This window comes from Lithobates pipiens, unplaced genomic scaffold (assembly GCF_037356315.1).
Source record: "Lithobates pipiens isolate NorthernLeopardFrog02 unplaced genomic scaffold, aLitPip1_a1.2 Scaffold_1, whole genome shotgun sequence".
Classification (NCBI taxonomy): domain Eukaryota; kingdom Metazoa; phylum Chordata; class Amphibia; order Anura; family Ranidae; genus Lithobates; species Lithobates pipiens.
The window spans coordinates 44,931,651-44,952,302 of NW_027507685.1; the positions used below are offsets into that span (position 1 = coordinate 44,931,651).

General features: G+C 44.5%; 1 protein-coding gene across 18 annotated transcripts in view; it reads left to right on the forward strand.

The window, feature by feature from the left end:
- Nucleotides 1-20,652, forward strand: part of MAP7D3 (MAP7 domain containing 3) — a 197,071-nt gene that overhangs the window by 115,236 nt on the left and 61,183 nt on the right. For all 18 annotated transcript variants that reach the window (XM_077490429.1, XM_077490430.1, XM_077490435.1 and 15 more), the window contains 2 exons: nucleotides 15,912-16,171; nucleotides 17,301-17,436. In XM_077490429.1, the coding sequence (XP_077346555.1) occupies nucleotides 15,912-16,171; nucleotides 17,301-17,436 (396 nt within the window). The remainder of the gene's footprint in view (nucleotides 1-15,911; nucleotides 16,172-17,300; nucleotides 17,437-20,652) is intronic.

The following is a 20,652-nucleotide window of genomic DNA, read 5'->3' on the forward strand; positions in this document are numbered from 1 at the left end:
GATAGAGGGTCTGATACCAATCATGCTGTGTAACATCAGGGCTGTTATCCGTGTTTCATACGGCCAGCTGTTTTGAATATCCCGCTTGTGAAACCTCACAGGCTGCCGCTGGTCACTGCAGACTCGTGTTGCACGCAAACATTTCCCCTGTATGACGCGCTGACGTCACACTCGCTGACGTGTTTCGGTTTAGCTGTTTAGTGGTGGACGTGTATTGAAATTGCAGCCACGTGCAGTACCGTCATTTATCCACTATTCACTCCTCCACTGATATTTAACAATGACAGTCAGCCAGATTATGCTGGGTACTTTGTGCACTCAAGAAACAATGATGGTGACAAGAAAGGGAAACTAAAGAATAAGTGTATTTCCTTAAAATACATATATAGATTAACTGAGACACCCCAATGAATCTATTCTTAGGGGGAAAACTGTTAAAAATTCAACCAGATATCATCACAGGAATGTGTATATATATATATCTCTCATTGAGAGGATATATAGCATACTAGGAGACCATGTTTGCATTCATCAGTAGACAGTAGTTAGTGGAGAAACCATAAATATCCTTTACCAGCCACCTACCAAACTTAAAGAAGAGGATCAAGTAACTATCAAAAGATAGATACCTAGTGAATAAGTATAGATTTCGTCATAACCAAACCGAGATTAATCATTTGTTCCTCTCAGCACTATTCTTTAAAAAGGGTTGCAGTGTACATTCTGTATTTAAGCCAGATGGGACCATTGAGTCTACATAATATGTCCACATTTTCTTTTTGCAGCAAAATATTGTCAAAATCACCCCTCCTAGGGGGTAAATTAAGTGCATATATACCTTTTTACTTTTATGTCTATGGCTTACAGCTAGTGAGAACCCCAAATTCAATATTTCAGAAAATTTGAATATTACATAAGACCAATAAAAAAAAGTTTTACATAAATTTCTTACTGAAAAGCTTGTCCATGTACAGTATAGTATGCACTCAATACTTGGTCGTGGCTTCTTTTGCAAGAATTACTGCATCAATGCAACATGGCATGGAAGCGATCAGCCTGTGGCACTACTGAGGTGTTATGAAAGCTCAGGTTGCTTTGATAGTGGCCTTCAGCTCGTCTGCATTGTTGGGTCTGGTGTCTCTCTTCCTCTTGACAATACCCCACAGACTCTTTATGGGGTTTAAAGTGGAAGTAAACCCACTTTTTTAACTTTTACCTACAGGAAAGCCTATAATAAGGCTTACCTGTAGGTAAAAAAAATATCTCCTAAACCTGTACGGTTTAGGAGATATTCCCCTCGGTATGCGCCGCTGACTGCAGCGGCGCATGCGCACAAGGGGGTTCTCTCCGCGAAAATCCGGCAGCGCTCGTCCGGCCGGATTTAAATCTCCCGCGCGCATGCGCGGGAGTGACGATATCGCGGCTCCGGCCACTCACAGCGCCGGAGCCGCGATACCCGGAAGAGACGCCGAGGGAGCATGTCGGCTTCCTCGGCGTGGATCGGGCGAGATGTCGGGGCCTCGTTCTAAGGTAAGTATTTCATAATGAGCTAGTATGCGGTGCATACTAGCTCATTATGCCTTTTGCTTTGCAGGTTTTAAAAAAAAAAAAAAAAAAAAATGCGGGTTTACTACCGCTTTAAGTCAGGCGAGTTTGCTGGCCAATCGAGCACAGTGATACCATGATCATTAAACTAGGTATTGGTACTTTTGACAGTGTGCGCAGGTGCCAAGTCCTGCTGGAAAATGAAGTCGGCATCTCCATAATGCTGGTCAACCGAGGGAAGCATGAAGTGCTTTAGAATTTCCTGGTAGAGGGCTGCACTGACTTTGAACTTCCTTGAATAGCCTTTGCGTCAAAATCCTCTCTCGGGCCTGCGGTTATCCCTGTTGCTTGTGCTCCTTATTCTACCACTTTTTTTTTCTTTCGCTCAACTTTCCATTAATATGCTTGGATACAGCCCTCTGTGAACAGCCAGCTTCTTTAGCAATGACATTTTGTGACTTACCCTCCTTGTGGAGGATGTCAGGCTGGCTTCTGGACATCTGTCAAGTCAGCAGTCTTCCCCATTGTGGAACCACCTGAACCAGACTGAGAACTTAACAGGTGTTTTGAGTTTATTAGCTGATTAGAGTGTGATACCATGAGTCTACAATATTGAACTTTTTCACAATATTCTAATTGTCTGAGATACAGAATTTTGAGTTTCCACTAGCTGTAAGCCATAATTATCAAAATTAAAGAAATGCTTGAAATATATCACTTTGTGTGTAATGAATCCACAGTGATGGGGGGGAAAAAAAAGTATTTGATACCCCTGCTGATTTTGTACGTTTGCCCACTGACAAATGATCAGTCTATATTTTCAATGGTATGTTTATTTTAACTGTGAGACAGAATAACAACAAAAATATACAGAAAAACACATTTCAAAAAAGTTGTAAATTGACTTGCATTTTAATGAGTGAAATCTGTATTTAATCCCGTATCTGCAAGATTTCTGGCCCCCAGATGTATTCTACACAGGTAACGAGTTGAGCTTAGGAGTACTCTCTTAAAAGGAGTGTTCTTAATCTCAGCTTGTTACCTGTATAAAAGACATCTGTCCACAGAAGCAATCAGATTACAATCTCTCCATCGTTGCCAAGACCAAAGAGCTCTCCAAGAATATCGGGAACAAGAGTTTAGACCTACACAAGGCCAGAATGGGCTACATCGCCAAGCAGCTTGGTGAGAGAGTGACAACCTTTAGAATGTAAGCCCTACAAGCAGGGCCCTCCTGTCCCTTCTGTATTGAACTGTATCATTTGTGTTCCCCCACTACATTGTTGGCGCTGCGTAGACTGCTGGCGCTATATAAATCTTCTATAATAATTATTCGCAAATGGAAGAAACACAAAAAACTGTCAATCTCCCTCGGTCTGGGGCTCCATGGAGGGTCTTACCTTTGCGGAGTTTCAATGATCATGAGAACGGTGACTAATCAGCCCACACCTACACGGGAGAATCTTGTCAATAATCACAAGGCAGTTGGGATCATAGTCACCAAGAAAACAATTGGTAATACACTACGCCGTGAAGAACTGAAATCCTGCAGCGCCCCCGCAAGGTCCTCCTGCTCTAGAAAGCACATGTACAGGCCCGTCTGAAGTTCGCTAATGAACATCTGAATGATTCAGAGGAGAGCTGGGTGAAAGTGTTGTGGTCAGATGAGACCAAAATCGAGCTCTTTGGCATCAACTCGCTGTGTTTGGAGGAGGAGGGATACTATCCATGACCCCAAGAACACCATCCCCACCATAAAACATGGAGGCGGAAACATGCTTTCGGTGGTGTTTTTCTGCTAAGGGGACAAAACCACTTCACTGCATCAAAGGGACAATGGACGGGGCCATGTACAGTCAAATCTTAGGTGAGAACCTCCTTCTCTCAGCAAGGGCATTAAAAATGGGTCGTGGATGGGTATTCCAGCATAACAATGACCCAAAACGCGTGGCCAAGGTGACAAAGGAGTCGAAGAAGCACATTAAGGTCCTGGAGCGACCTAGCCAGTCTCCAGACCTTAATCGCATAGAAAATCTGTGGATCTGCAAAGAGGAGTGGGACAACATCCCTCCTGAGATGTGTGCAAACCTGGTGGCCAACTGCAAGAAATGTCTCTGTGATTGATTGCCGACAAGAGTTTTGACATAAAGTACGAAGAAATGTTTTGCGTATGGGTGGAATAATTATTTCGCTCATTTAAAATGCAAATCAATTTATAACCTTAGTGAAATGTGTTTTTCTGGATTTTTTTTGTTCTGTCTCACTGTTAAAGTAAACCAACTATTGCATTGCTCACATTTTGAATAACAATCACTCAGTCATGCAACACTGTAGCCAAATTAAACGTTTGTCCCTTTTTTTTTTTTTTCAGAGTTTTCTTTTGGTGGTATTCAATCACCTTCTGGGTTTTATTTTTTTTTTGCGCTATAAATGAAAAAAACAAAATGTTGTAAACAAAAAAAATGTTTTTTTTTTGTTTCTGTTAAACAATTTAGCAAATTTAGTAATTTTTCTTCACAAATTTTGGCCAAAATGTATACTGCTACACATCTTTCGTAAAAATAACCCAAATTAGTGTATATTATTTGTACTTTGTGAAAGTTAGAGTCTACAAGCTATGGTGCCAGTCACTGAAAATAGATCACACCTGATGGCCCTAACATGCCAGGAAAGTACAAATACCCAGCATATTACCCATTTTTGGAAAATAGGCCTTCCAAGACATTTAGTAAGAGGCAGTGTGAGTTTTTGGAAGTTGTATTTTTTTCCCAACAGTTCTTTGCAAAATAAAGATTTTTTTTGGTTTTTTTTTTTTGTTTTTTTTCCCACAAAATTGTCATATTAACAGGTTATTTCTCACACACAGCATATGCATACCACAAATTACACCCCAAAAATAAATTTTACCACTCCTCCCGAGTATGACGATACCATATGTGTGAGACTTTTGCATAGCCTGTCCACATACAGAGGCCCAACATGCAGGGAGCACTATCAGGCGTTCTAGAAGCATAAATAGCACATAATTTCATGACTACCTCTTGCACTTTTGAAGGTCCTGGAGCATCAGGATGATGCAAAAAATGACCCCATTTGGAAAAGTAAACACATCAACATGTATATATTCTAGGAGGCATAATGAGTCTTTTGAACGTGTTTATTTTTTAATTTTTTTTCCACAAGTTTTTGGAAAATGTGGATAGAAAATAATTTTATATATATATTATACCCAAAGCTGTCTATTTCTACAAAATTCTAAAACATAGCAAAAATGACACCCCAAATATATATTCTGCTACTGAGTATGGCTCTACCACATGTGTGAGACTTTTACACAGCCAGGCCACATAGAGAGCACCGTCAGGTGTTCTAGGGGCATAAATTTAAAATTAATTTGACTATCACACTTTTGTGTGGCACTGATGGGCAATGAAGTGGCATGAATGAGGCATGGCTGAGCTGTGGATTGGGATGGCTGAGCCATGGATGGGGATGGATGAGCCGTAGATGGGGCTGACTGAGCATGGATGGGAATGAGGCAGGAATGGGCAGACATCAGCGCTGTGGACTCTACAGATCCAGCCCACAGCATTGCTGCACCCGATATCTGCCCTCTCCCCCCAACTGTACCGATCGGTACGGAGAGGGGGAAGAGCTGAAGCGGTCATGCGCCAGCTTGTTTACAACGGATCTCTGCGTCATTAGCTGGAGCGATCACATGATAAAGGGACGCTGCCATCTGCCTTTTACTGTGATTCATCATGGATATGTACTTGTTGATCAGGTCCCCCCTTAATCTCCTCTTAAACCGGATGTAAACCCAATTCATGAAATTTGAGCTGGGCACATATATCTGTAATGTTTTATTATCTCTCTTCAAAGCCTTATTTCCCGTAGCTGTCTCCTGCCCCGTTCTGTTATCAGCCTGAGAACTTTTGACAAGCTCCCCCACACAGATAAAAGCAGCCTGAGTTTTGTGTTGGGGAGGTTACTATAAATGGATTAGCAGAGCCCTGAACTATTCAACAAACAGTCCTGAAAGTCTCTGTGGAGAGTGGATGTGTGCCTTTCCTCCAATTGGCTGTATGCCCAGGCTTCACTGCAGTGCTAACCAGGAAGAGAGTCTCCTAACACCATCTAAACTTTCTAAAGAATGTATAAAGCTGAAGAGAGCAGATATATATGTAAAACGTATGTAGGGAGATTTGTTTCATCTCTGTGTATAATCTGAAGCTGTTCACTTCACTGGGTATAGGAGAGAGTTTACATCCACTTTAAGAAGGGAGAATACATTCAGTTCCTCTAATCTTTCCTCTTAGCTGAGCTCCTCCATGCCTCTTAGCAGTTTGGTTGCCCCTTTTTTGCTGCACTTTCTTCAGTTCTCAGATATCTTTTTTGTGAACTGGACTGCATATTTTAGGTGAGGTCTTACTAATGATTTGTACATGGGCAAAAATTATATCTCTCTGTAGTCCATACCTCTTTTAATACATGAGAATTTTGCTCACTTTGGAAACTGCTGCTTGGCATTTCATGCTATTGTTAAGCTCATGGTCTACCAAAATGCTCAGATCCTTCTCCACCATTAATTCCCCCAATTGTACTACCCTTAGTAAGTATGACGTATGCATATTCTTAGCCTCTAAGTGCATAACTACATCTATCAACATAAAACCTAATTTGCCACATGGTTTCCCAATTAAACAGTACATTGAGGTTGGCTTGAAAGTTGGAGACTTCCTGTAAGGATGTTATTCCACTGCATAGCTTGTCATCTGCAAAGACTGATATGGTACATTTTAATCCCAGACCCTATATCCTTTATAAATATATTAGAGTAAGGGTCCCAACACTGAACTTTCTGGTACACCAAGAACAACCCTCGACCGTTCAGTGTATGAATCATTAACCACTACTCTCTGAATACAGCTTTTTAGCCAGTTTTCTATCCATTTACAAACTGATTTTTCCAAGCCTATAGCCTTTATCTTACACATGAGCCGTGTGTGAGGAACTGTCAAACGCTTTAGTAAAATCTAAGTATACCATGTCCACAGCCACCCCTCTCTCCAATTCCTATGTAAAAAATTAAGTGAACAACATAATGCAATCTTATGCAGTTACAATTTTTAAGTGTTTATGATCGCAATTTTTAATCGCATAAGAATGCATTATGTTCACTTAAATTTTTTACATAGGAATGGAATATCTCACTACCACTATTTAACTGCAGTTAATATTAGGATTTAGTATGATTATCATTTGATTACATTTTGGATAGCGCAGCATTATATTGGTATAATTGCTAGAAGATGACCCCTGGCCTCTTTCAAACAGGCCAGAACTGATCTCTGAGGGCCCCCCATTCTATCCTGGCTTTACAAACATGGCTAAAAAGACTGGGAGGTTTTAGAGGCGCCAACTCCAGTAGTTCTATCACATAAATATATATTTTTTTAACTTGCTGGTTTGCAGGTTCATAAAGTGGTGATGTCCATCAAAGGTTAAGAAAATCCTGGAGTGTGTTGGTGATAGGGTGCAGGCTCCGCTGGCAGTCCTTTTGCTGTAAGGATGTTAGTCCTGGTTGTTTTAGCAGCTAGTCTGTGTTGTACATGGTGTGGGAAGCTCCACGCTAACCACTCAGGAACGTATTTTGACCTTTTTACAGTCCGGACTTGACCGGAACATGGGCTTAAAGTGCAACTTTAGTCAGAAAATAGTCCTGCTAGATTACTTCATGCTGGCCCCTTTTGTAGGTATACCTATGCAAAACATAAATAAGTGCCTATACTGTTCAAAATTCAATAATACACTGTCTCACCCTGCTTTGCACCTGCTCAGTTGCTCTCTATTTTTCTGCACTGTGCTGAAAATGTAGAGGCCAGTCTCCTAAAGTTTTTTTACTACTGCTCAGGGGCCTTTGGCTTCAGCAAAATGTCAGCCTCCAGCATGAAGAAACGAACAATGTTGGAGGCAATTTATAGCGCACATTAATTTTGTTAACATAATTATTAAAGGGTTTGTTAACCCATATAACTCACACTGCACGCTGTATTAGAGCCTGTCAGAGCACACTGCATCTGTGCAAAAACTAGCGCTGTAAGTACCTATTTAGAGCTGTCTTCAGTCCGGTCACATGACTTGCGGCTGCTGTACAGCGCCGATGGATTGATACTGCACGAGGGGTCGTTATCTCTCTGACATTTAGCTGGGGAGATCACGTGGCTGCTCAGCCTCTCCTGCAGTAGCCCTGGAAACCGTCCGAGTTACTTGACCGGCCTAAAGACAGTGCTAGTTTTTCTAAAAGACTAATACAATGTGCTCTGCCAGGATATGAAAGAGTTGCTGGCAGTGAGCATAAAACATTTTCCATTTTTACCCAATGTGCTCGGGGAGTGGGTGGTGATGGAGACACACAAGCTGACATGCGGGAAGGAGGGGGTGTGGGGGGAGAGAGGACAGCAGTATGACGGAGGGACGCACCGTGGTCAAGGCAGAGCAGCCCTGATTTTTGTGGTCAGCGCAGACAGGGGATACAGAATGTGCCAGGCTCCTTCTCTTTTTTTTTTTTTTTTTTTTAAGTTTAGAGGGGGGAAGATGACACAGCACAAGCCGTGTGCTGTTTAATCTGCTTTAAGGTACCAAATCGTTTGTTTTTTATATATATATATATATATATATATATATATATATATATATATATATATATATATATATATATATATATATATATATATATATATATATATATATATTTTTTTTTTTTTTTTTTTTTTTGAGTTAACAAATGCTTTAATGCAGAATGTATGTTCTTTGCTTATAAAGAATAAAAAAACCTTTATTGTATCTCACTTCATGCCTTCCTTACAGCACCCTGTGCTTCATTAGGACCTTAACTTAGACTTTTCTCTGCCCTGCAGACTCCACCTTTTGAGCCCATTATGAAAAATTCACTTGGTCTCTTCTGCAAAGCGACCTTAGTGGTTTGTCAGACATTTCTGAGTTGATGGTTCTCTCTGGTCATTCCTCATTCTTCAAACGTACAAGGTAGTCTTGCAACCATAACTATTCGTTCTTCTTAAAGTGATTTCAGTCTTCCCTGTTTGTACCCTGCCGCAAAGAACCCAAAGGAAATTCCTCTTCCCTGTCTGATCCTAAAGCCAGCTAATTTCCAACTAAAAGTTACAGCTTCTGTCAGGGAGACTTGCTCCTTATTTGTTCTGCCCTCAGGACCTGACATGGGGCATCCTGTATCAAAATCCATCTTTATTAAGATAGCTCATTGTGAGAGCTTACATTCTAAAGGACAAAGCTCCTCCTGCACTATTACAAGATCACTTCACCAAATCAGTGAATTTTTTCCTGGGCATTCTGACATTAAACATCTGTTGCCCAGCTTTGTAATTCTGCACCCTGTCTTCTATTCATAACTTTTTCCAAGTCCTGCAAGATGGATGTCCAATCTACTGCTGGTACAGCTTTTGCCTTCAGTCTTTCAGGGGGCAGTCTGAGATGGGGTCTGTTGGCACAATTCGGTTTGCCTATTTGTTGCCTTCTCCTTCCATTTATTGCTTGGAGACATCCTAGGGTCTATGAATATCCAGCCTGTGTCTTGTACCATACGATTAGGCTAAAAGGAACTTTGACTTGCCTATTTATTTTATATCTTGACATTCAGGGCACCCTCCCCTCTATTCCTGAGTTACTCTGCATTGTTTGCTACAAAACTGAGAACTCAGAGTGGGGTAGGGTTATAGGCGAATACCTAGAGAATGCATCCTTCAAAACTTTGCCATTGTGCCATCACTTAAAGGCAGTGGCCTATAACCCAAGGACTATGCCTATCCAGCTTGTGTCCCAAACTGTACTCTAAGATATGGGGTTTACAGGCAAATCAAATTCCCTTTATTCTGTTGAATATATGTGGTTAATACCTATATTGTTTTTTACACATTATATCAGTACATTTATTCCTTCAAATTTTTTTTTTCACAAGTCTGTGGACCTCTTCATTGGCCAGCGGGTGGTGACGTCACTCCTGTGCATTCGCAGGAGGGTGCTATACCGGCATTTAGAGACCAACCCGACGCTGTAACCTGAGCTGCACATGTGCAGCTTAGTTTACAGTGCTGGAGAAGATGATTAGCAGGCAGGTAAGGGCATTTTATTGCAGAAGACAGCTCGTGACTCCTCTGCACTAAGCGCCTTCCTGCTCGCTGTTCCTTACAGGTGACTTTCAGTTATGCTTTAAATCTGGGGGGGGGAGAAAATAAACTGCTCCCCTCAGTTTTACCATTTGTCTCCGCTCTCGAGGTAGTCACCTTTGTTGGAGAATTGGGTTTTCTCTTTTGTTCATTGACGGACACAGCTCCTTTAAATCTTGACCGTAGGGTTATCACGCCATTCAGGAGAGGACTAGGCAGAACATGTAATACATGTAAAAACAGCAGAACTGCATAGCTACGCTCAGGGGACAGTTCCTCTGGCTATAACCCCTCATCCTGCTTCCTGCAGCTCAGTTTGTTTCTGCCTAGTGAAGGACCTTGGCTCCCTGAAGGGATCATTGGTCCTGGGTTTTTTTTTTTTTTTTTTTCTGCAAGATTTTGATCCTGTGATCTTCTATCAACAGCCAGCTGTGTGACAGGCTGGATAATGTAGATCCTTGTAGTCTCCCCAGCCTGGCCATCAAGCGTGAGCAGGCCCTAGATACGCGCTGGGTCGGCCACGACATGCCCCTTCTGCTCCAGGGCGGCCGGTGAGCTATATGCTCTGGGGCACGCATATGATAGGGCTACTGCTGTCTGTGTCAGTGTGCCGTGGCCAGCAGCCATCCCGTACCGCTCAGGGAATGGGTCTGTGGTGGAATGCCTCCAGCTATTCCGACTGGGCGGGTAAGTACAGCTCTCCCTGCCTTGGCAGGATAGAGCAGCTGGGCATTCCCTGAGAGGTCGATTAGGGGGTCTCTCCCTCTCCCTATCCCTGTTTTCCCTCCTCTCCATGCGGGCGACACTGCTGACTGGGCATGAGGTGCGGTGTGTGTACCTGGGCTGGGGGGCTCTGTACCTTGGCAGGAGCTGAGCTGGCTGTTTGGGTCCGTGTGCGTTCTTTTTTTCTCTGTGTCTGCAGTGCCTGTGTAAACTTTTCCTCAGTATGTGCTGGCGCCATTTTCCGGCGGCCGCCGCTGCCATTTTGCCTTAGTTTTTTTGCAGAGCATGGATGTCAGCCATTTTCTAGAGGTTCCGTCTGCCATTTTCCTGGTGGTTTTTTGTACACAAGAACAGCCAGTGGCCATTTTCTTGTAGCCTCAAAGCAGTAGCCTCCAGTGCTGGGTCATTTCACCTCAGAACAGCATGGTTTTCCCCTCTGAGCACCTGTGACTGGACACAGAACACAGTGGTCAGCGGCAGCACGGCGCAGCACTCGGTCAGGGTGGGGCCCCTCAGTCTGTGAGCAGCTAGGAGGGTGGGATTGTGTACCTTGTCCTATGTCCCCAAGTGTGGCAGATGAGGGGAGTCAGCATGGCATCAGAAGCTGGCGCTTCTTCCCCAGACATCTCTGTAATTGCAACCGGCTCACCTGGAAATAATGCAGTGCCTATGGATGCTTTGTCAGCAGTCCTGGAAACGTTCATTGCCAGGGTGGAGGCGTTGTGTGGGCGCAAGGGGCGTAAAAGTCCACTACCCCCCGTTCTCTGGGTAAAGCTCTGGTGGCCCCTGATGGCCTCTGATGTGTCAGAGGATGCAGACCAGGACAGTTCGGACAGTGAGGATGATTCCGTGTACGGGTCAGCACAGGAAAAGGCGCTAGTTGGAGCACTTATCACTCTGGTGCGGGATACCCTGAAAATACAGGATGCAGCAGGATCTTCTGCTGAAGAACCGACCCACACACCTAAGGTGTTTCTGTATTTGACTTATTTCGATAAGTTCATGTACAAGGAATGGGGAAGCCCACAATGGGCCTTTTTCAGTCCCAAGAAGAATGGAGGTTCGTTAGCCCTTTGAGGAGAGCCTCCTTAAAAAATGGACGGCTCCTCCAGTCGTAGAAGGGACTCTTGCATTCAAGGACCCTACCAACAGGAGCGCCAAGGCAGTGGCCCGGTCCAGGTTTACTGTAGTGGGGTCAGCATTACGACCTGTACTGGCCACAGCCTTGGTGTCGCAGATGCTTACTGAGTGGGCAAAGTTATTGCACTGTGAATTGGCGAAGCAACAGTTTCCCCTGGTCTGCATAGAAAGAGCAGACCAGTTGGTCCACGGCCCTGGATACAGTCCACCTGCTCTCTAGAGCATTGTTCTCAGCAGTGGTGCTACGGCGCCTGATTTGGCTGAAATTCTGGTCTGCGGACCAAGCATCTAAAAAAGCTCTGGCGGATTTGCCCTTCCTTGGTGATGGGCTATTTGGAGCTTCATTGGCTGACATTATTAAGAATGTTACAGGTGGGAAGAGCACGTTACTCCCACAGTCCAGGAAGGGTAAGGAGCCACGCCGTAGGTAAGGGCCCTCCTTTTCCGCTCAGAAACTGCTTTTTTGCCCGCCTGGGATGACAGGTAAGCACGCCCAGTCCGACAGGGCGTCTGCTGAAGAACAAAAGCGTCCCTGGTTTTGCAAGCCTGAGAGCAAAAATGCTACATCATGAAGGTTTACCCCCGCCTGACACTCGGGTGGGGGGTCGCCTTCGGGAGTTTGCAGCTCGGTGGACCTCACTGTTATCCGACCAATCGGTCTGCAAACTGGTTTCATTGGGCTACAAGATAGTTTCTTTCTTGTCCACCAAACAGATTTCTTGCCGGGAAGCCCTGATAGGGGCAGTAACGGACCTGCTCATACACAGGGTGATGGTGCCTGTTCCGAAGCTGGAACGGTTTTAGGGATTCTACTCCAATCTGTTTGTAGTCCCCAAAAAGGAAGAGGTATGTCCAATCCTGGACCTGAAAGACCTCAACTGCTTTGTGAAAGTACAAAGGTTCACAATGTAATCAGTTCACTCCGTGGTCGCTCCGCTCCATCAGGGGGACTTCCTGGTGTCTCTGGATATCCAGGACATGTACTTGCATATACCCATATGCCTCAGGCATCAGAGGTTTCTGCAATTTGCAGTTGAAGAAGAGCACTACCAATTTGTAGCTCTCCCTTTTGGCCTGGCTCCAGCACCCTGAGTTTTTACCAAAGTGTTAGCTCCAATTCTGGTGCTGTTAAGGCAACGTGGGATCGCAATCGTGGGTTACCTAGACAACCTCCTTCTGAGAGCAGCTTACGCCTCAGAATTAAGGGAGGATGTGGTGATCACCATGCAGACTCTACAGGAGTTTGGTTGGGTGCTGAACCTAAAAAAAGTCGGTGCTCATGCCAACTCAACGCCTGGAGTACCAGGGCTTATTGCTGGACTCCGTGTAAGCCAGAGTTTTTCTCCCTTCAGACAAGCTGAAGACTCTCCGAGCCGAGGTGAAGTTATCGCTGTGCTTCTGGTCCTCATGGTAGCCTCCTTCGAGGCGGTATCATACACCCAATTTCACACTCGAGTCTTGCAGAAGGAGATCCTTTTAAAATGGGACAAATCTCCATTATCCCTGCATTCAGGTGAGCCAGTTAGTCAGGGATTCCCTCCTCTGGTGGCTGAGGTCTCTGACCCTTCGGTCCGGGAGATCGTTCCTTCCAATCCATTGGACGATGATCACAGCAGACGCCAGCCTGACCAGCTGGGGTGGGGTGCTGGGGGTACAGTCGACCCAGGGCCTCTCTTCACAGGAAGAATCCCAGTTGCTGTTCAATATGCGCGAACTGCGCCTGATCCAGCTATGCCTCTCCACATGGTCAACAAGACTACAGGGGTGTCCGATCATGATCCAGTCAGACAACGCCACGGCGGTGGCATATGTCAACCAACAAGGACCTCAGCCACAGCACGAGAGGTCGCTCACATCCTCCTGTGAGCAGAATGACACGTGCCGGCCCTGTCGGCCATATACATCCCAGGCGTAGAAAACTGGCAGGCAGACTACCTAAGTTGCCAGATGCTGGACCTAGGAGAATGGTCATTGCATCCGGAGGTATTCGGGTTTCTTTGCCTGAAGTGGGGCACACCAGATGTGGATCTCTTGGCCTTTTGGCTCAATTGGAAGGTGCAGAGGTTTGTGTCCAGGGCAAAGAGACCCCTGGGCGGATGCGTTAGTGACTCCATGGGAGCAGTAACGGCTAATTTTATGCCTTTGCAGTCATACTGATTGCCCCAGATTGGCCTCGGCATCCTTGGTACGCCGACCTAGTATGCCTGGTGGCGGATGCCGATGCGAGAAGACCTCCTATCGCAAGGTTCGATACTCCATCCTGCTTTACCGTCGCTGGTTTTAACAGCATGGCTGTTGGAAGCCAGGTGCTAAAGGACCGAGGCCTGTTGGACTCAGTAATTTCCACTATGCTGAGGGCACGGAAATCTTCTTCTCTGAAGATTTACCATCGTACGTGGAAGGCCTACATCTCCGTGTGTGAGGAGATGGGGTAGCATCCACACTTATTCAGTTTCCAGGATCCCAATGTTTTTACAGCAAGGTGTGCATCATAAACTTACCTTAAGCACCGTCAAGGGACAGATATCAGCGTTGGCTGTCTTTTTCCAGTGCCCCTTGGCGTCTCACTCATTGGTAAGCACCTTTTGTGCAAGGGGTTCGGCATGTAGTCCCTCCGCTTCGACCACCCCTACCTCCATGGGATCTGAACCCGGTGCTTCAGAAACCGCCATTTGAGAACATCAGGGAAATTCCCTTCTTGACTCTTTCCCAAAAAGTCGTCTTTTTAGTGGCTATTACATCTGCCAAGAGGGTTTCTGAGTTGGCCTTTTCTTGCAAGTCGCCCTATCTGGTTATCACAAGGATAAGACGTGCTATGTCAGCGACCCTCTTTTCTTCCAAGTTGGTTTCGGCTTTTCATCTTAATGAGGACATTGTATTACCATCCCTTTGTCCTAAAACATCCTAAAGAAGTTGCCCTTCATTCCCTGGATTAAGTCTGGGCTCTCAGGGTATATCTGTCTGCTACGGCTCCCTTCTGGAAGTCAGACGCTATTTCGGTGACCGGTCCGAAAAAAGGTTTGGCCATCTTGTCAACCACCATTTCCTGGTGGATCAGACCGATTGTGGTACAGGCTTATGCCTTGAAGGGGCAGGTCCCCCCTTTCCTGTCACGACCCATTCCAGCAGGGCAATTGGGACCTCCTGGGCTTTCCGACATCAAGCGTCTGTTTCCCAGGTGTGTAAGTGGCGACTTAGTCGTCCATTCACACTTTTTTTAAGAAATTCTGCAAACTTGATGTAAGCGCATCTTTGGATGCTTGCTTTGGCCGCAAAATTTTGCAGGCGGCTGTGTAAATGTTGCAATTTTTACCTTTTTTGTTTAAGAAAAGTTAAAATTTGGTTGTAAATGCATTTTTTATGTATGTTGGCCGCTTGAGACATGCCTCTGGTTGTGGGTGAAGTTATGTTTTGCTGTTTCCACCCCTTGTTTTGACACTGCTTGGGGGGACGTCCCTACAGTCAAGATTTAAAGGAGCTGTGTCCGTCAATGAACGAAAGAGAAAATAGGATTTTTGTACTCACCGTAAAATCCTTTTCTCAAGTTCATTGATGGACACAGCACCCACCCCTCCTATTTTACGTTGTACTGCTTGTTGACGTACTGAGCTGCAGGAAGTAGGCTGAGGGGTTATAGCCAGAGCGACCACCCCCTGGGCGGAGCTATGCAGTTCTGCTGTTTTTGCATGTATTGAATGTTCTACCTAGTCCTCTCCTGAAGGTGGCGTGATAATCCTACAGTCAAGCTTTAAAGGAGCTGTGTCCGTCAATGAACTTCAGAGAAAAGGATTTTACGGTGAGTACAAAAATCCTATTTTTATGTGAAATAAAATCAAATGTACATATTAAATTTTAATACAAATATTATCCACCTATAGTTATCTTTAATAATGGCTTCAGGTGAGGAAGCCATTATTAACACAAAAACACAAAAACCTTTACACAGTGTTATACAGCTGCTACAAACCAAAAGGCTATTGTATTGATCTGTTGCATTAGACCATAAATCACTTCTACACACTCCTTGTGGCTGCAGTGACTAGCGGGCTCACAGAAGCAAACTTCCTCAGCACATTTCTCTCCCTGAAAATGTTACTACTTAAACAAGTTACCAGACTTGCCACCCACTTTTTCAGCTCTATAATTGTTTAATACAAACCACTGTGGGAATCATGATTCCTGTTTTTTTTGGTAGTAAAGTGCACTGTTGGTCTTCATCCAGCATTTCTTTCAATATGAAAAGTGTATTGCCAAACTGCAACCTCTTATATTTTTGTCATTTCTATGTTAAAATTTCAGAAAAACGAGTAGTTCACAGACACAAAAGAACCGTCCTCCATCTCCAAGTTTATTGAAGCAGAGACCTCCTTCTCCTACAGTAGTCCACAAGCCAGTTCCCATCCAGCGTCCCTCTCTCACACCAGCTGTCTTAACTGCTACCAAAAAGAATGCTGATTCAGAAGCCAAGCCAAAGGAGAAATCTGTAGAAGGAATCAGCTCGGACCCAAAAAATGTACAGGCCTCGGAAAAAGAGACACCTGTTACAAAGACCAAAGATGGTAATTTCTGAATGTCTTGTATGTGTCAGGTGAAATCTTATGTGGCTTTTAGCAGTTCACCAATCTTAGAGCTTTATGCTCTTAGTGTGTGTGTGTACATTTTTTTTTAAATTTTTATTGCACAAATAAGGCCATACCATTTAATATCACTGAGAAGTAAATCACATTCTTTATCTTGACGCATAGATAGCAGAGTCAGTGGTATATGTCAGGCAGCAAGTAAGCATGTTGTCCATGAAGTTGATGTGTGTAAAGCAGAAAATATGGGCATAGCAGTTTGTTGTGATGGGGCTCCATAGCTGCACACTTGTCAGGGTGTCCATGCTGATCTGTGTCCATAGCCAAAAGCTCCTACAATGGGCATGTGAGCATTAGAACTGGACCATGGAGCAATAGATGGAATAAGGTGGCCTGGTCTCATGATTTTTTTTTTTTTCTTTTACATCATGTGGATAACCAGGTCTATATGCATCGCTTACCTGAGGAAGAGATGGCACTAGGATAATGCCATATGGCAAGTGAGCGGAGGCAATCTGATGGGCAATATTCTGCTTGGAAACAGTCCTGCCATTCATGTGGATTTCACTTTGACACATACTCCTACCTAAACATTGTTGCTGACCAACTACACCCGTTTTTGGAAACTGTATTCCCTGTTGACAGTGACCTTCTTCGGCAGGATAATGCGCCGTCAATATACGCAATGCTTTACATTTATATTGTACATTAACATCAGTGTCTGCCTTTAAGGAGCTTACACTTTAAGGTACCTAACTCACATACATAGAATTACTAGGGCTAATTTAGACAGCGGAACATGTGAATTAAACATTTTTTCCAGTGACAACCATGTAATATGGGAATTCTTAAAACTTTTCCACCAGGGCACAAAAGAAACTTATGCAAAAAAAAGTTTGTATTCAAGCAATTTTTAAATGCCTAGATATGGAATGGAAGGATGGAAAGTGAGAGGAAATCAATCCCATTTGGGTTTATAGCCAGTTCTTGCCAGAGTTGGATTTAAATTTTTGTTTTTCTGTGTAATTTTTCTAATAACTATTATATGTATTAAGAATAAGAATATGTGTTAATAATTTATTGATTCCTGTTACCTGTGTTAATCTGTTAGAATCCAGTAATAAGACTTTATCAGGGAGTACTACAGCTGAGGAAGCTGCCAAAATCCTGGCTGAAAAACGGCGTCTTGCTCGGGAGCAGCGCGAACGTGAGGAGCAAGAACGGATTCAGAGACAACAGGAAGAAAAGTTAGTGTACCCTTTTTCCCCAAGTGTTTTCTAAACCCGTTTACATAGTTTTTGATAATTTGGCTGCTTTATCACTTTTTCCTTTATTTTTATTTATTTATTTATTTTTGCTTTATTTCTTTGGTCAGTGTAAAACCATATTTCTTTATCGTACATCATGGGACACAGCAGCCATAGTAATGTGGGTTATACGCCACCTATAGGTGAATAGACTGGCATACCCAAAAGACAGGAAGTGCCCCTCTATATAACTGGGTAAACAAAGAAAAAGGAGTACTATAACAGTAGATCTCTGTCGGACTTTGGAGGCATAGGAAACAACAGAGGTATGAAAAATAACTATTGAAAAGTACATAACATATATAGAACATTGAAGATAAGTTAAAAATCATGTATATCATGTACCCTGTGAGTTTCTGGATACATATACTTGAGACTAATCCCTCTGCAAGACAGTGAGATTCGTTCTCTCTATTTGTTATCTGTAGAACCTTGATTGTGTCCTGAAGAAGCCTAACGGTGAAACACGTAGATACACAAGGGCTCACTGTACATTATGTATTAGTATACATTATTTTTAACTTCTCTTCAATGTTCTATATATGTTATGTACTTTTCAATAAATATTTTTTCATACCTCTTTGTTTCCTATGCCTCCAAAGTCCGACTGAGGTCTACTGTGATAGTATTCCTTTTTCTTTGTTAAGCCCTCTATTTACAGATGTGGCTATGAGAGTGTGCTTCTTTTCTATTTATAACCCCTCTACGTAACCCCTCCTATACAGGAAGTACCTCAGTTTTTTTCACCAGTGTCTCAAGGTGATGGTCACGGTGGATTGAAGTACTAGGAGGACAGCCATATTGGAGAAATCCTTGGCAGGATTAAGGGGCTATGCAGTCAAATCCATTCAAGGTGGCAAAAAGGCCAATATGGATGGTACCTGAGCCCTGAGGAAGAAACAAGGTGTTTGCCTGTAATGCTCCTCTTTGGAGGGCGGGACCCTGGGATCCAGGCCTTTGGCTATATGACTAAACCAAAGGTTGTCCTGGCAGTGTGCTGTACAGGTCCAAGGGTGTGGACTTCAGTATGCAAGGGGGACCTTGGTCCTTGAAGGTCCATTTGAGAACTGGCCTGCCATCATGGGTGAAGATTGGGTCTGTGTATTCCAGCAGTATCCTGTGGTGAAAATGGCAAGTTTAAAAAAAAAAAAGAGAGAGAAGAAAGAACCTGGAAAAGGAACGCATATGGTTCTGTTTAAAGGATTTCTTCTGAGTAGCGAATGCCATGCCTGTTTTTTCACCACTAGAGGGTGTATTGTAAAATACCTGGTGTTTACTTGTCATGCATTCCAGTTCGCCTTTGTTTTTCTGTGTCTGGCAGCGCTCCTTTGGAGACAGCATTGCCCTTTATCCTGCTCTGCCAGTTGTCCGCAAAAGGCTCTGGGATCACCTGCCTCCTGAGCGGGGAGGCCAGCATCCCCCTACGGTAACGCAGCCCTTCTCCCTGAGCTATCCCGATAACGGGACTGCCTTGTCCACACACGAGTCAGCTCTGGATAAAGGCCACTGTGTAGGATGCTTAGGCACAGCCGGCATGCACGTAGCACACTGCACAGGCTCAGTGGCTATAAAGTTTGTGACGCTGAAGAGTCTGGTGGCTGACTGAGGGACACAGCATACGGGGGCATGTAGGCACTGCATAGGTGGGGATATTTAAAGGCACACATACTGGACATTAGGCTGAGCAGTGATAGCGGCATTTTTTTTGCTGGACTACAGCTCAGCAGTGGATGCATATTGTGAGTACCTCTGCATTTTGTGCTTAGGTCTATGTCTTTTCAAAGGAAAGGTGGGGGAGAATACAGCAGGGAGGAGCGCAAGGGCACCGCTGTCAGGATCTGAGGATCCCAGTCATGCTTCCACAGCACTATCCTCCCCTGAAAGGCCAGAGGCAACTGGCCAGTCTGAGCCATTGAGGCTGTCGGGCATAGTGGCTACATCCAACATTTCAACCTCTGCCTACGTCACCAAGGACGATTTGGCTTCAGCATTAGCTGGTTTGGAGGGAAAAATGGCCAACGTGATCGTGTCTGTCTCCCAGTCCAGGGAAAAAATGCAAAAAGGTCCCCTTCTCCCCCTCCTGACTTTTCCAATATTGAAACAGGAGTGGGCAGATGACATTGAGGTGCCATTGGATGACCGGGAAGAAGGGCAGGCAGATGACTCCTCTTCTGAGGATTCAATCTCAGGGGAGCCCTTCTCTGCCTCGCAATCCCAAAAACTGCTAGTCCAATCCCTTACGGAATTGCTCCGTTCTGCATACAAGTTGCCCCCGGCGGAGGTGGCTGAGGCCCCCTTCTTTGGGTTTTTTGAGGCCTTCATAGTGCATGCACTTCCATGTACTTTCCCTTTACACCAGTGCTGGAGCAACTAATTTATGCAGACTGGGATCACCCAGATAGGTATTTTGTTCCTCCTGGGAGATTTTCTCCTCTTTATCCCATGGAGGAAAAGTTCACCAAGAAGTGGGTTTTGCCAGCAGTGGATGCTGCTGTTTCGCCTGTGAATAGGAGTCTACTTGTCCAGTAGACAATATCCAAGCTTTCAAAGATCCAGCCGACAAGCTGGAATCGTTACTTAAAGCCTCCTTTTCTATAGCTGGTTCAGCAGCACAGCCTGCAGTTAGCAACAATAGGGGTTTGTCAATCCTTAAAAGACCAGCTCAAACAAGTCATTAAATGTGTCCCTGCTCAAAGGGAAGTGGCCTGTGAGTTAGCGGAGCTGCCAAGGGCCTTATGTTTTGCGGTGGATGCCCTTAAAGATTCTATTCAACAGATGTCACGCTTTGCCCTCTTATCTGTGCATATGCACACAATTCTCTGGTTGAAGCAGTGGTCAGCTAAATTGCTGTGTAAAAAACTATTGGCAGTTTCCCTTTTCATGGGTAATGGTTGTGCAGAAACGACTTGGATAAGTATATCCCAAAAATGTCAGGTGGTAAGAGAGCCTTTTACTGGTTTAAAGGAGGAGTAAGTATCCTTCATTTAAACCAGGGCTCGACAAAACCCGGGCGCCAGGTCGCATTGGCGACTAGAATTAGCGACCTGGCGCCTGGGGCAGCACAGCTGGGGGTCTCCTGTCTCCGTGGACCCCCCCAGCGTGATTGTGTTGGGCCGCGCCGCCGGCGGCCGGTAATTGAGCCCCCGGTTTTGAGGC